The 14,476-nt window shown below is 43.7% G+C and overlaps 1 protein-coding gene across 4 annotated transcripts in view; it reads right to left on the bottom strand.

Moving 5' to 3' along the window:
- Window positions 1–355: 355 nt before the first annotated feature.
- Window positions 356–14,476, bottom strand: part of MEIS1 (Meis homeobox 1) — a 108,085-nt gene continuing 93,964 nt past the window's right edge. For 3 of the 4 annotated variants that reach the window (XM_053973616.1, XM_053973617.1, XM_053973620.1), the window contains 3 exons: window positions 6,058–6,120; window positions 4,757–4,842; window positions 356–1,913 (listed from right to left, as the gene is read on the bottom strand). In XM_053973616.1, coding sequence (XP_053829591.1) covers window positions 1,630–1,913; window positions 4,757–4,842; window positions 6,058–6,120 — 433 coding nt within the window. In that variant the 3' untranslated portion in view covers window positions 356–1,629. Of the gene's footprint in view, window positions 1,914–4,390; window positions 4,487–4,756; window positions 4,843–6,057; window positions 6,121–14,476 lie in introns of all 4 variants that reach the window. The other variant, XM_053973618.1, reaches the window with a different exon arrangement.

Here is a 14,476-nt window from a genome sequence, read left to right as displayed (position 1 = left end):
TTCCAGTAAGAAACTCAGTAATTTGAACTGTGTGTTAGACTATAATTTGGGAGGGAGAGGGGGTAACACTATTTACAAATTTCTGTCCAATAATGCCCTACGATATTACATTTATTAAAAGGCAACACTTCCCATCCTGACAATTTACAGTGCAAGTTCCAAGAAAGTTTCTTTATGCAGCGTAGCATTACTTTTACATTCTTTAAATATTAAGCTAATGTTTAAATAGCAAATGATAGGTAACATCTCCAGAGCCAGCTGAATTTTGTAGCTGCTTGGCTCTCGGTCTGGGATAGAATGGCTACAAATACTGCATGGGGACAGGAAACAAATTTTGCAAGCAGTGGAGTCACCATGACAAAAAATAATTTGTTTTTATTTTAGATTCAGATTTCATTACTGCACTCAAACTACTACAACTGGGCTTTGAGTTATTATACAATCCAAACTGTTTCAATCAGAAACTCTAAGACTCAGTGTGCAATGATTATTATTAATAATAATTAGCTCCTTGGTTTCTTGATAGAAAAAGGCTATCAACAAGCATTTGTTTAACCACAACAAAAGTATAATTAGCTTATCCCACTTAGTAAATCTGTATGCATGCCAACTCATACCAAACTGCTACTTTTACAAAAAATTGCAATAATACAGATCATTTTTCCAGTCCTTTTTGCACAAAATTTATTTACAATGTATACATAAATGCTCCATGATGGGACTATGGAAAAAAAAATGCACACATGACCGATGTCTTGCCCAGAAAGAAAGTCAACATATTAAAAATAAATCTTCAGTCCATGTTTTGAGCTGCATAAAACAGGAAGTGATGTACAAGGTGGTGGTTGCTGCATGGGGACAAGGATGCTCTGATGTGACAATTAGGCTTCAAATACACTGCCTTTCCGTTTCCATGCTTCCTCCTACCAGTCTCCTTAAGACACTGCCTGCAACAGCTGATTAATCATTGTTGATGACTTCAGTTTTTCCCATCCTTCCCGATTTACATCTGTTCAGGCCAATTCAAATATGGTGAGTAAATGAATTAGACATGCAAATTCACGCCCCAGGCTAGAAAGAGAGAGAGGGAGAGAGATGGGGAGAAAGGGAGAGAAAGGGAAGAAAGACGGACAGAGGAGGAGGGGGGGGGAGAGAGAGTGCGCATGGCTGAAATCCTAGGATAGAAGAAAGATTCTTCTGCCTGACATAGTTATTTTAATGCTCTAAAAATCCTGCAAATAAGCCCTTTCTGTCATTTGCAGGATAAGTGTAAGGCTTCTTTTTTAATGTAAGGAGGCTTCTGGAGGAAGTGAAGAGCTATGGAAACAACACACATAGTGTGGAAAAATTTCACATTTTTTTTAAAAAATCTATAAGAAACAACGTAATATGGATAACAGTATAATAGCATTTTACAATATTTCACTCTTTGTTTTCTTAATGTCTTATATAGGTATTTAGCATGTCCCCAGAAGTTGACTTCAGTTGGTGTTTTCCTGCTTTTCAGGGTCCCTGTGAAGAACTGGAACGTCCCTTGGTCCAAAGTTGACGCCAAGAACTCCATAGTCATTGCAGAAAGACAATGTTTGAAATCTACCATCGCTGCAGACAACGTGTATTTCCCTTAAGCTACTGAGCATGAATGTCCATCACTTGTCCGCTCACTGCTGGCTCGCCGGTATGAAGCATTGTGGGGCTTGATGCTGACATGGGCATTCCAGGGTGGGGTGGTCCTCCATGCATCATCATCGCTGGGTGGTGAGGGTGTCCAGGAATGTAGGTATGCATGGGGGGGCCATGACGCAGCTGAGCAGGATGGGGGGGCATCTGGGGCGGCGTATAGCTTGGCTGTCCCATATTCATACCCATTGGACTACCCCGAGACACATAATCCCCTGGCATACTTTGCAGCCCTGCAGAGGGAGAGAAAGAGGTGGCGGTGAGTGCTGGGGACCGGCTGTGGCATCGGAAGCTGCTCCGCTCGGGCACGGGGAGGCCGGGCTCCAGCCCGAGGCGGGACGCGGAGTCGTGGGCGCGCCGTCGCCTCTGTGGAGCTGGGAGTCTGCGTATGGACCCGCAGTGACGGCAACAGGAGTGGCCCCCAGGTCAGAAAGAACCGCCAAGAACGTCCCCCCCGCCCCGCCCCAGCTTCCAAACACAGAGTTTTTGGAGATAAAACAGCTTTCTGCTTTTATGGTTAGGAATGTGTGGAGATGTTCCTGATCTGGAAGCGTGCCAGAGGCGGCGCCAGCCTGAAGACGGCTAACGGCACACGGAGGGCTCTCAGGTGGGCTCCATTCCCCATGGCCTTGTTCCAGCCACCTGCCTTCGCCTCCCCACTTGTAAAAGCACGCTGGGAATACAAGGCGGAGAATCTGCAGCAGCTAACGAGGGACTTGGGAGGAGCGATGGGTTAAATAGGTGTCAAGGTTTATCAACAGCTATTTATTTAGCTCTTGAGCCTGATCTCTTGGAATCTGTCCCAAATATTTGTGCCATTCAAAGAGATGCAATCCAGCAAGGACATACATCACTGAACAAAGGCCTCATATGAAGCCGAAATTGATAGGATTACTAAGTATGATTGCTAAATCAAACTCGTATTTTTAGACACATTAAAAATATATACATAATCAATAACAGTTATCAATTATTTCTTTAGCCCCCTGATCACCTCTGGCTGCAAAAACAATCAGACGCCCCAACTCAGCCAAACCTTTCAGTGGGTTTGGGAGAACAATAAGAAAAAAATTGGACCTAAAACAATAAACCCTCCTGCTTTCTGTGGGCCTCTGCCTTCTGCTTGGATTGCTGTAGCTGATGGGAACTGACAGGTGTATTGTTTCGGAGAGCTATAAGCTCCATAATCATCAAGGGTGAAAGGCATACGCTATTGCTAAGTAGGTTCAATTGGCTTTGGTTCTAAGTAAGAGCGCGCTGTGAATGCGCCGAACACCTTGGAATCAGGTCTCAAGGCTCTAGCAATGAATAGCTGCTTAATCTAGCCTAAAGGAACAGTTTTGAACTAATGAAAATTGCTTATAAAATATACTGTACTCACAGCTCTTTAATCAAAAAAGATGATAATATTTTTTGTAATAACCTATTAATTTAATTGGTCACGAAGCATAAAATACATCATTTAAATTTAATTGACCCAGAAACTAAGAAACAATATTTAAATTAACTAAGCTAGAAATTTTCATGATGAGGTAATAAGGCTATTGCATTCCCAAGCTCAGAGGAATGTTTTCACAGCTAATTGTTAAAACTTAGTTTTGACTTGGGTTCAGAGAAGACTACTACGAAATACACTCGCCCTGGGTAACTTCAAACCCTATGTTAATATAGGCTGGGGGCAGAACAAAGATGCTGAAATAACTCTTTTAACTCCAGATAGAGAGTAAGAGAAACAGAATCAGGCACCATTTAAACATGGTACCAAGTGTCTTGGTGTTTCAAACCACTTTACTATTAAAAAAAAAATGAAACAAAACCCAGAAATTTGTATAATGTATTTTTCCCTAGAAAAAGACAAGAGGGGAAAAGAAAAAAACTGGGACAGTTTTTCTAGGCTTCCTTTGCGAGGTCTGCCACTGAAGATTGCATTAATGATCTCTATTTTTGTATACTGAATAAGTCAAATCCATTTGTCACACTGCAAGTGATGGCATACTTAATTTGGATATAGTCAATTAGCCTGGGCTAAGCTCCATAGCCTGCTGCGCACACCTCTATTTTGTATTCTCTCTTTTTCCTTTGCCACACGTAATCCCATTATGACGGACAGACAAAGAGAAATAAACTTGAAAAAAAAAAAAGAAAAAAATCAAAGTTTCATCCATTGCTTTCCAAAACGCAACTAAGTGAAGCTGCTGGGTTTTTCTTGGCTTTTTTTTTTTTTTCCTACCCCATGAGAAGTCTCTGTTTGGCTTTTTTGGTGTCTTGCAGGTTAGCGGGAGAAATGTAACTCATGCATCAACTGCGGTTAGACAGATTTATGACACTTTGGGGACATGCTCTTTCCTCTCCCTGTGCTGCTGCAGACCGCTTACATTTTGCAAATCAGTCTGTTGCCAAGACGACGGGCTCCCCCACCTCCCTGGCTGCTCCTTGTTTTGTCATGTGCTCGGGGATGGATAATAGCATCAATGTATGGCGGCGTCGATGTACGGCAGCGTCAATGTACGGCGCGCGCGCGGGGGGTTTGGGAGCTTGGAAAGCTTGAGCTGAACCAGAGGGAGAGAAAACCCAAAGGAGCCCAGGCGTAGGATGGATGGATGGAAAGGAAGGAACAAGCATGAGGCTATGGGCAGGGAGAACATGGGGAAATGCAAGAAGACAAATATCCCTCGGACAAAGTGAGAACAAAGACCTCGTTTGTACTTACTTCCCCCTGGCTTTGCCATTGGTTACCTAGGTGAAGGTTACATGTAGTGCCACTGCCCCTCCATGCCCATATTCATGCCCATTCCACTCATAGGTCCTAGAGGGAGATAAAAATCCAAGAAGATGCCAGAAAATGAGCAAAGTCAACAGATAGTGCCAAAAGCCCCTTTCCAAATCACAGCACGGCAGAGGGTCCAGGGCCGCTCGAGCAAGGAGACGCCCGGTTTCCCTCGGTGGTGTGGAAGGCAGGCAGAAGACAGGTGAGGCAAGCAGGCAGCGGGGACGGCGGCAGAGGGCAGAGGTGTGTTTACCTGTGGTGGCGTGACCGAGGCCACCCGTGAGTGGGCGACGCTGCCCGGGGGCTTACCTGGCGCTCGGATGCCCATGTGCTGCTGGCCGTCCATCACGAAACCTCCCATCGGCTGCCCATCGGGGTTGTAGGGTGTTCCTTGACTTACTGGAAAGGTGCAGAACATTTCTTTTTAGCAACAGCCAATACGGTCATCTCTTCTCATGGCATCGGGACACAATCCCCCCACCCACGGGCTATCAATGCCGGCTCTAAAAAGAGGGGAAAACATCTACTGTGCGAATTTAGCTGTTGGACTGACAGGCGTACTTGGTTTTAGCCTAATTTTCTTCTGCAAGTTTGGAAATGAATTTAGCAAACTGAAATCTTGAGACATGAGGAGCCCCGGCTCCAGCTGCTGCCGCTGCTGACGTCAATGCAAAAACCTGTATAGGAGCCGGATTTTATGGCTGGAATAGTCACACTGAAATCTCAGTGTGTTAAATTACACCCTTGTGCCTTCAAAGGGCAGGACCTGAAGACATCCATGCCAGATATTTACGTCTAATGACAAATAATCAAATGTACTTGAAGAGGAAGTGTGGCCCAAAGGCATCTTGGACAACGACAGATTTGGAGACTTTGGCAGGGAGACTCAGAAAAAAAAACCCAACTGGGAGTAATGGGCTACGATAATCCTTGATGGTAAATACCCGCAGAGAGCTGCGAGCCAAGACCCCAGATAGAATCAGAGTGTGGAAACTTAGGGTCTTTTAAAAAGCACAGGAATAAATACCCCCAAAGTAAGCAGCAAATGCTCAGCAATCCCAAAAGAAGAGCCAAGGGACAAAAGGACCCTATACAAGTTCCACTACCTGAACTGGAGGTTTTCACTGTACGTTAAAAGCCAGCTTCAGAAGTAAGCTGGCTTGGGTTATTAAAGCACATAAAGCTCTACCTCATTGAATGTCTTTGAACTTTACTGAGTCCCACAAGTGATTCTGACCCCTTTGCCCTTTTGACAGGTAATAAAGTTTACAGCAATTCCACACCAAGCCGTGCACCAGGGAGTGGTCACAGGAGCAGAAAGAGCTGGGAAGGAAAACTCCAAACAATGACTAAAAAAAAATACAATAATTTGGATCATGTACAGAAAGTCTGGTCACAGAACGGGACATTTTAGTTTCCTTTTTTGAATTTTCAATGTCTTTTTTTTCCCCAAAATTATTAGAGTCATAATGAAAGAAAGCTGGTTGTATTTTAATTGTCAGTCACTCCCAGCATTCATTTCTCATTTATTTACCAGGTACTGGACCTCCTGGTGAATGGCTAGAGGATGGTTTTTGCCTGTGTGGCTCGAATACAGTTACTATAGGGACTTGCCTGCTCGATTGGACTGGTCTATCATGGGCTGAACTATTCTTCTTCTAGCATTAATAAACCTGCAAGAAAAAAGACGAAAGCAAATGGTTAGGGAAGGGATGCCTTCCACCCATCCCCAAGCCCTCTCGCCCTACTGTGGTGCTCTCCACCAGGCTGCATGGGGATGCAAATACTGCTAAACCTCTAACCCTGATGACCTTTGGGAGCACAACCTTGGGGTTTCCAAGCTGATTTATGTTTGCCTGCTTTTTACCACAGTCGGACACTTCCATTTCATCTTTTCATGGGGGAATTAGCCGAGTTTTCAGGAAACAATGCCAGCAACACTCTTCTCAATACAGAATGGGGCACCAAAAAAACAAAAACGTGTGAAGCTGGCGAGATGCTCGTGAGGGCATCTGCTACCTCCCCCCTCATTAGTGTCATTTCTGCCTTATGTCCTTTGACTTCTTTTTCCATTTTTTTCTTTATCAAAAACTGTCCCTACCTCTTGCAAACCTAATTCCCTTTTAATGCCCACCATTAAGATAATGAACTGTGATGGCAAAACCCCTTCAAATGAGGGAACGTCTGGACTTTTATCACCACTAAGTCACACTGCTGGGGACTTCAGAGCCATGCATTCCTCCTAGCCATTTCTTGGTGGGCTTTTTCCCCCCCTCCCTCTCTTTATGCAAAGTCTGAGGGGGTCAAGGCAAGGTCATAGCTTTACAGTAATTGAATTTATAATCCTGTTTTCTCCAGCTAGGCCTGACCATTTACAGCAAACATCTTGTTAAACTGTAATTACTGGACTACTGAAAATTCCCCCCCGAACAATGAAAAGAAGGTCTTTGGAAATAACAAAAAAAAGGAGGTGCAGTCATTTTTAAAAATAGCTATCTGCAGCCCACTCTTTGTGGTTTTGTAGCTCTTAGCCTTAGTCCTGCAGTACTTATTTGGAAATATTCAAAATAATTTGGAGCAAAACAGAAGAAGGAGATAGATCACAAGTACCCTGGTCTCCTCATGGTGCTGAAATCAGGAGGCTGGGAACCATGGCTGGGAACCTGTCTGAATGAAGAGCGTTTGAAGAATCTCTCTTGAGGTTTCACTCAGCAGAAAGCTTACTTAAAATCCATTTGGAAAAAATCTACATTGAGACTTAGTCACGGCAAAGCTGCATAACCAGACTTTGAGCTCTTTGTGAGAGAGAAAAAGAATAACAAAAATATGTATGCCACAATATTTACTGGTAAAGGAAGAAGTGTGAGTGTGGGTTAAATCACAGCACACTTGTAAAATGGGATAGAAAAGTCCACAAAGGAATACTTGATGCTTGTTCTCATTGCCTTTGCTTGGGGTGATTCAGCAGGAGCTCTCCTGCCACAGAGATAAAGCCACCAGGATCTTTCCAGGGGAATCAGCACTGCCCACCCATTCGCCTTCACCAGAGGAGAGAAGAATAGCAAACCACTGCCCCATGCTGTTTCTTTTGGCCTTATCAAAGACCAGCACAGTGACTTCAGACTCCTCCTATCTCCCATTCCCCACTGACACCCATTACCCAAACTCCTGCAAAAATTAATCAAGATGTTGAGTCTTTATCAAACCTGCCTTGAGGAAACGGGCTCAAAGGCACCGAACTCGGGTGCCAGTCTGGAAACCTTACACCTGAACTAGGTCATGTTTTGTCAGCAGCAGTATTGGATCAATTTTTTCTACACATTTCCAATAAACACCCCCTCTCGACTCCAGCAAACAGTGTTGCAAATCAGTTTATCATTATCTTGTACAAACCATGAAAATTAGAATCATGTGAGCAGAAGGTTAGACTAATTCTCCTTTCTCATTATAAGCACAGGTGTAGCACAAACACCATGTGAAATAAGCAATTAAAAAAAACCTGCTTTTTTTCCCCCATTAGCTGCCTTAGCTCCATGACCAATTAGAAAATTGTTTAATATCTATAATCTGCATTTGCAGAAAGCAATTTTCACAGTAACTCTTCGAAGTAAAACAACACCACAAAACCCTAGTGCCTCAGCCATTTCTTTTTGTGAGTCTGGCAAGGCTCTTGCTGTGTTTACTCCATCCTTCTCCTGCCCCACTGCTAGGACCTGGCAGTGTGGCAGGAGGAGAGAGGTAGCTGTGAGAGTGACTGGTCACCAAAATAACTTTTATCCCAAATAAATGCTGAGCAACATTAGGCATGTACAACCTCAACTTCATGACTTTTTCTTCCTTCTCCTCCAAACTACAAGCACTTTTAAGATGAAGGAGGGGTGCCTCAAAATAATAAACTGTCCTATAAATAGTATTGTTCATATACTAATATTCTAGAATAAACTATATATCTAGAGCTTACCAGTAATTACCCACAAGATGTGCCTATGGTAAAACATAATCTCACCTGTTTGCCCCACGCTATGGTTTGGGATATCTGCTTTAAGAACATTTTACACACAGGTACTTAACAGTTATCTTCTTCCTACGCATTTGTGGAAGTATTTTCTATAAGTAGCAATTCTGCCAAACAGCTCAGTGTTTGGATGTCTTTGGGGGGAATTCAGACACAAGAACATTTTCCTTCTGGGCAAAGTAATAAAATGACATTCTTGCTCCTCCCACTAGAAGTCAAACGGAGGTCAGCTCCCCATCCTTGTATCTGTTTAAATAAACTGGTCCAGCTGTTTGTTTCCAGGATGCCCTTTAACCTTCTGTCCCATCCTCCCTGCCTTTGTAACACAACGCTTTACTTTGCATTATAGTAGACTCCAAACCACTGAGCATTTAAAAAAAAAGAAAAGAAAAAAAAAAAAGGAAGAAAGTATTCACTTTCAAGTTTCTTCCTGCATCCCAAACCTAGAATTTGTAAGAACCTATCAGATTAAAACAATTAACGTAGCTTGCCTTGAGAGAGCACAATACAGGCTGTGATGTTTATAAATCACATTTGAGAACTTCTTGCAAGCAAAACTGCGAATTAGCTGTTGCTGCAGAAATATACGGGCATGTGGTTAATTTCTTTATACTCTCAAGTTTGTTTTTTTTTCTTTGAGAGAAGGGCCAGGATCTTTTGATCACTCTTTGAAATTTCCAAAGTGCCAGGCTAATTTTGAACATCAGCAAAAATGATGGAACAGAAAAGCTAACAGGAATAACCTCCCCGTTTCCCAAATGTTCATATTCACCTATCTTAAGAGAAAGAAACTTTAATCACTCTAATCTTTAAAACTTCACAGAAATCAGGACCTAAAAAACATGCTTGCATACTAACTACTACTGAAATGGAGTATTATCAAAATACAATTTAGCATAAAACTTAAGACAGATGTATAGCCTTACTCATGTGAGTAAAGAGCTAATCAAGCTCAAAGGCTTGCATAAAGTATTTTTCCCCACACCAGTGCTCTGTGTTGTGGTATCTTTGCTCTGATGAGGAAGGGTTTTTTTTTTGGTTTGAGTTTTTTGCCTCAAAGGAGTTGGATCAATAGTGGCACAACAACATGATATCCCTCAGTGTACAAGTTGCACTCAGCAAAGTGATGCCTTGGGCTACCTTTTTTTTTTTTTCATTCCTCCTTTTTCTTTTTTTTGAGTTTTTTTATTTTGTTGTTTTGTTTTGTTTTGTTTTGTTTTGTTTTGTTTTGTTTTGTTTTGTAAGGGGAAGGCTCTGTCATGGAGAAAAAATTTGAACAGTTGGGCAAACACAGAAGTTTGAAATATTTCCTAATTTTTTCAAGTTAGCTTTTCCTTGTTCTTTTCAGACACGTGGGATTGCACTTTCTGCCATGTCCCAAAAGAGCAAGAAAACCCCAGCAATTCCACCTGCATAACCCTGAAGGGGAGGAGAAAACCCTCTTTTCTCCCATTTGCATTTTACTAGGATGTTTTCTCTTAGGCTTCTGGCCTGGGGTCTGTCTGCAGAGGTCACGGGCAGACTCCCTGGTTGGTGCATCGCTGGTCCCACGGGTGAGCTCCAGCCCCAGCCCCAGGGATGCAGCAATCTGCCTCTGCACTCTGACCTTCAGCTTGGCCGCCCTCGCTGCCACGCACAAGTTTTGTTTCTTCTCAGCAAGAGGCTGCATGGCTGGTGATGACAAAAGACTTATTTTAGTTGGAAATTGGCTACAATAATAGCAGCCAGAGAGCAAGGATTTTCAGAGGGTCACCAAACCTCCGAAAGGCACAGCTCGCCAAGGCTCAGGTTACAGCCCAAGTGACATTTTCTGCACAGATCTGTTCTTTCTCCCTTCCCCTTGTATTTCACTTCTGTTGAGTGAATAAAACAAGACCTTCCTCTGCTGTCACGAGTTTCCAAAGTCACCTTTGCTCAAGAATCGACAGAGCGATTGTGAGGACTTCCAATTTGCAGTCTTTGAATGAAATTTTCCAGGACCAGCTGTCTGAAAGGAGATGCTGAGACTTCGCGGTCTATTGAATTTTTCTCTGCCCCCAGCCCTCCGAAATGAGGAGAGTTTCACACCATTACTGACTTCTGCTACTTGGAGTCACAGGCTGCTCCCTCTCAATATTGTCCCAAAGTGCTGCATGCCAGAAGTCTGTGTTTCACTAGCAGAGCCAAGAAATTCCCGAAAATCTCTCTGCCTCATTTTCTCCTTGAGCTCCTTGTAGCAAACCAGGCGTAAGAAGAATGAGAAAGCCCACACTACCTACAAACCCCAGTGCTAAAATCTCTCATGCCCCTCTGAAGAAAAACAGTATCCCTCTTGACAACAAACAAATCATCATTTTTTATAACAGATGCCAAAGTAAACGAAGCACTTCAAACTGGCAAATAATTCACTTGTAAAACCAGTTGCACTCTTTTCTGCATAGTGAGATCCTTCATTTATACAGCAGCAAAACAACATTCTCTATTCAGCACTTAATTCCTCAACGCTTAACAGGTTTATCTCTAATAAAACCAATTTAAATGGAAAGTGTGCTATAAACCAAGATTATTACACTTCAGTAACTGCTTTATTCCTTACTTTAACATATTTTCATTTTTTTTCTCTGTGTTTGTTTTCCAGAGATTTTTAAAAGAGTCAGTTACAGAAAAAAAAAAACCCATACCAACACAGAAATTATTTCACCAAATACTTTCAAATGTTTTAAAAACAGCCTTCAAAAGAGCAAGCTGCCTCTGTAATTATGAACAGAAAAAATAACGGCAGACTTTCGAATGGTAATCACATCTCCCCATCCCTAAAATGAGAAATAAATGTTAAAAGAGTGCTTACTGCTGTTATTAGAAAGTTCTGATCCTGAAGTCAGTTAGTGAGCTTAATGACCCGTAACTACCAGTCATTAGCAATCCATGCTCTCTGTACTCCCTTTATTTGTAAAGAAAAAAAAAAAATCCAAGACACTCAAGAAACTTTGTTCAATTTAAAGTCAAACCTTATGAAATCATGTTTGGCAACTTTTTTGGTTTCTCCTCCTCCTCCTCACCAAAGACAGTTCAGGACTGCAATACATCATTTACAACACTAAATGGAGGTAGGGAGGGAAGAGAGTACAAGGGCTGCTCACCGCCCACTCCAGACACGTAATATTGGAATACACTCCAAAGGCAGAGAGCCCATCCATCAGGAGCATCAGAAAGGTCTCCTGCAAGCTCTCCTCTTCCTCCCTCCTCTGCTGGCACAGCTCCAGTGCCAGGGACTGTATATAGGGCTGAGGGGTGTCACAAGACAATATTGGAGAGTGAATTAAATAAAATACTATGGAAAAACTAGTGATGAAAAACCACTAATTAGCTGACAAATTTGATGTAAAGCACTAATGAAAGCCATGTGTGGTTCTGCAATTTAGTTTTAAAAATAGCTTCTGACTTCAAGCATTACTATGTGACCCCACCAATGGATTCATGTTGTGCATTCAGAAAAGTTGCTCTCAAACAGGAGAGTGCTATCGAATCTCTCTCCAAGCCAAGTCTGCTAACGCAAGGAGCATATCGAGGGCAAAAATAGAAAGCAGAGAGATGAGATCAGGTATGTGCTCCTTGTAAGAGAGCTGGCTATGCCCCACATTTTGGCTGGCCCAGCACGCACCAGCTCTACCTTTGGCCACCTCCCCTTCTCCCCAGCCCTTAAGCTTGGGAGCTTGGCAACTGTTCCAGTGGCTCATCACCCTCACAGGGACAAATTTATCCCTAATGTCTAAAGTAACCCCATCCTCTTTTGATTTAAAGCCACCCCTCTTGTCCTATCAGTACCAGCCCCATAGGACAAAATGCAGACATGGTGATTGCCTTGGGGTAGCAGTGAGCCTGGTGGTGGCCTGTCCTCTGGACACAGAAGGGATGGTTGGTGGCTTTCTATTGAGCTGGGACTCTCAAGCTCCTGGCCCTGCTTCTCCCTTGGCCCAAAAGCTCCCTTAGCTCCATCTCTCTGCAAGACTCCTTGAGGAGTCTTTCTAGAAGAGAGCTGGGCAGCAAACAATTCTGGTTTGCAAAACTTTGCCTGCTCTCCAGCAGGATGGTGCTAAGGCCTATTTCTATTTATATGGCTAGTTCTGAGTCAAAATTATGGAAGGGACTTGCTGGGGAGGAGTGAAGAGCCATTGTGCCTGGGGAAGGGCTCCCTGGAGATAAGTTTTCCTGCTCTGCCCATCTCCTGTGCTCTTCTACATCACAGGTGAGCTGCTGTTGGTCTTTCTGGTATGCTCTCCTTCTCCTCCTCCTCCTCCCCTCCCATTCATATATTCCCCTCAAAAAAGCTTAGCCAACATGGAACATTTGCAGTGAAAATCCAGATCCAGCATCCAGGCGTCTCCCCAACGATGCCAGGGAGTCAGAGCAGCGTTGCAGGTCTTGGCTGCACTGGGGAGAACTCTCAGCAACCTCATTCCCTGACACCACAATTCCCTCGGGGTGCAAAGCAGATGTAAACTCGCCCTCAGCAGCCAGATGATGTAAGGGGAAATCTTTACATGGCAAAGCGCCAGCGGAGCTGACCTCCCGTCTCTTCCCTGCTCCTAAATCCCAGTGCAGCTGTACTTTGCTGATCTCCATGTGCCACAATTAGCCTTTAAGGAATATGGCAAGGATTCATGTAGTAGAGCAGCACTAAGGCTGCTCCAACTCCTGCCTGGGACAGCACTGGCCCCCACAAAGCACGGTGGTTGGGTAGACGACATGCTGGCAGACAAAATCTTGCTTCCCACAAAAACACTTGTAAGAGAGGGTGTGCAGGCTCTCTGAGAGCTTTGAGAGCAGCCCAGGCTGACTTGCACATCTCCCAGCTCAGTGTTTTTGTACAGCTCCAAGAAGGGACTGAACATCAACTTCTCATCTAATCTGTGAGGAGAGCTTTTCTGGACTCTGTAACTTGGGTCCAGCAGCACAACCCAGCAGCTTTTCTTCAGCAGACCACATCAAACCAGCAAACCGAGCCCCATTTGGTGGCAGGGATGGGTGAGAGCTGATAGTAAAATACTGGCTATTTCTTTGAAAACATTCCTCCCTATTCCAGCAGTTTAATGTCCTCTATCTACTCAGCATAACCTCTGTTTTAGTGGAATGTAGAGCTTGTGAGAAGTGCCTGCATGATCTCTGAGCTTTCTCATGCCATACAAGTGTTCCAAACACAGGGGATCCTCCTTGAGGTCCAAGGTTTTTCCATACATCAGATTGTGAGCCTTGTCCAAAGAGCTTTTCCCTGTGCCCTCCCTCCCCACCCCACATACAGCATGGGAGTTGGAAGCTGTGCCTTGTCCTCCAGCCTGAGCAAAAGAAGAAAGGCTGCTCCCACATCTGGCTGCTGGTTTAAGCATGGTCCCACTCACTGAAGGGTGTGAGAAAGGACCTGGTTTATGCTCCTGGATGAATCCCTTCACCCTCCTCATCCCCAAAAGGCAATGAAGGAGTATGGAGTAACTCTACACCCAGTCACCCCACACCAGCCCCTGCAGCCTGCAGGAAAAGGAGAAGCAAAGCCCAGGGTGGTCAAACCCAAACTCTTGACAAGTGTCTTTGGGAGAAAACACTCTCAGGGCCCCCAAAAAGAAAATATATGGACCTGTGTTTTGCACATGAAATAGGCTTTGACATCATTCTGGTCTATACCCCAAGACACTGGTTTGGGGTGTTGAGGGAAGCTTTGTTCTTGTGGTTGTGTCTTCCCCACCACAATCAAGACAACAAATACAGGCACACTGATGTATTTTGTGTGATGTGGGCACCTGAAAAACTGGTTTGAATTCTTTTTTCCTTTTCTTCTCTCCCCAGAAACCACAAAAGATACTGCTCTGAGTCACAGCCAACCTGAAAAACAACCCCACACTTCTGAACAAACTCTCTGTGCCCCAAGACATCCCACTTCAAAACATTGTTTTCTAACCACTACTAATAACCTACTTTGTAATCTACTTTATCTAAACATAATTTCCCATTAAGTGAAGTGATTCATTTTGCTTCTAATCCTA

The sequence above is a fragment of the Vidua macroura genome, chromosome 3, assembly GCF_024509145.1.
Source record: "Vidua macroura isolate BioBank_ID:100142 chromosome 3, ASM2450914v1, whole genome shotgun sequence".
In the NCBI taxonomy this organism is placed as follows: domain Eukaryota; kingdom Metazoa; phylum Chordata; class Aves; order Passeriformes; family Viduidae; genus Vidua; species Vidua macroura.
The sequence above is the reverse complement of the archived record's forward strand: the minus strand, read 5'-3'. Positions and strand labels throughout refer to the sequence as shown.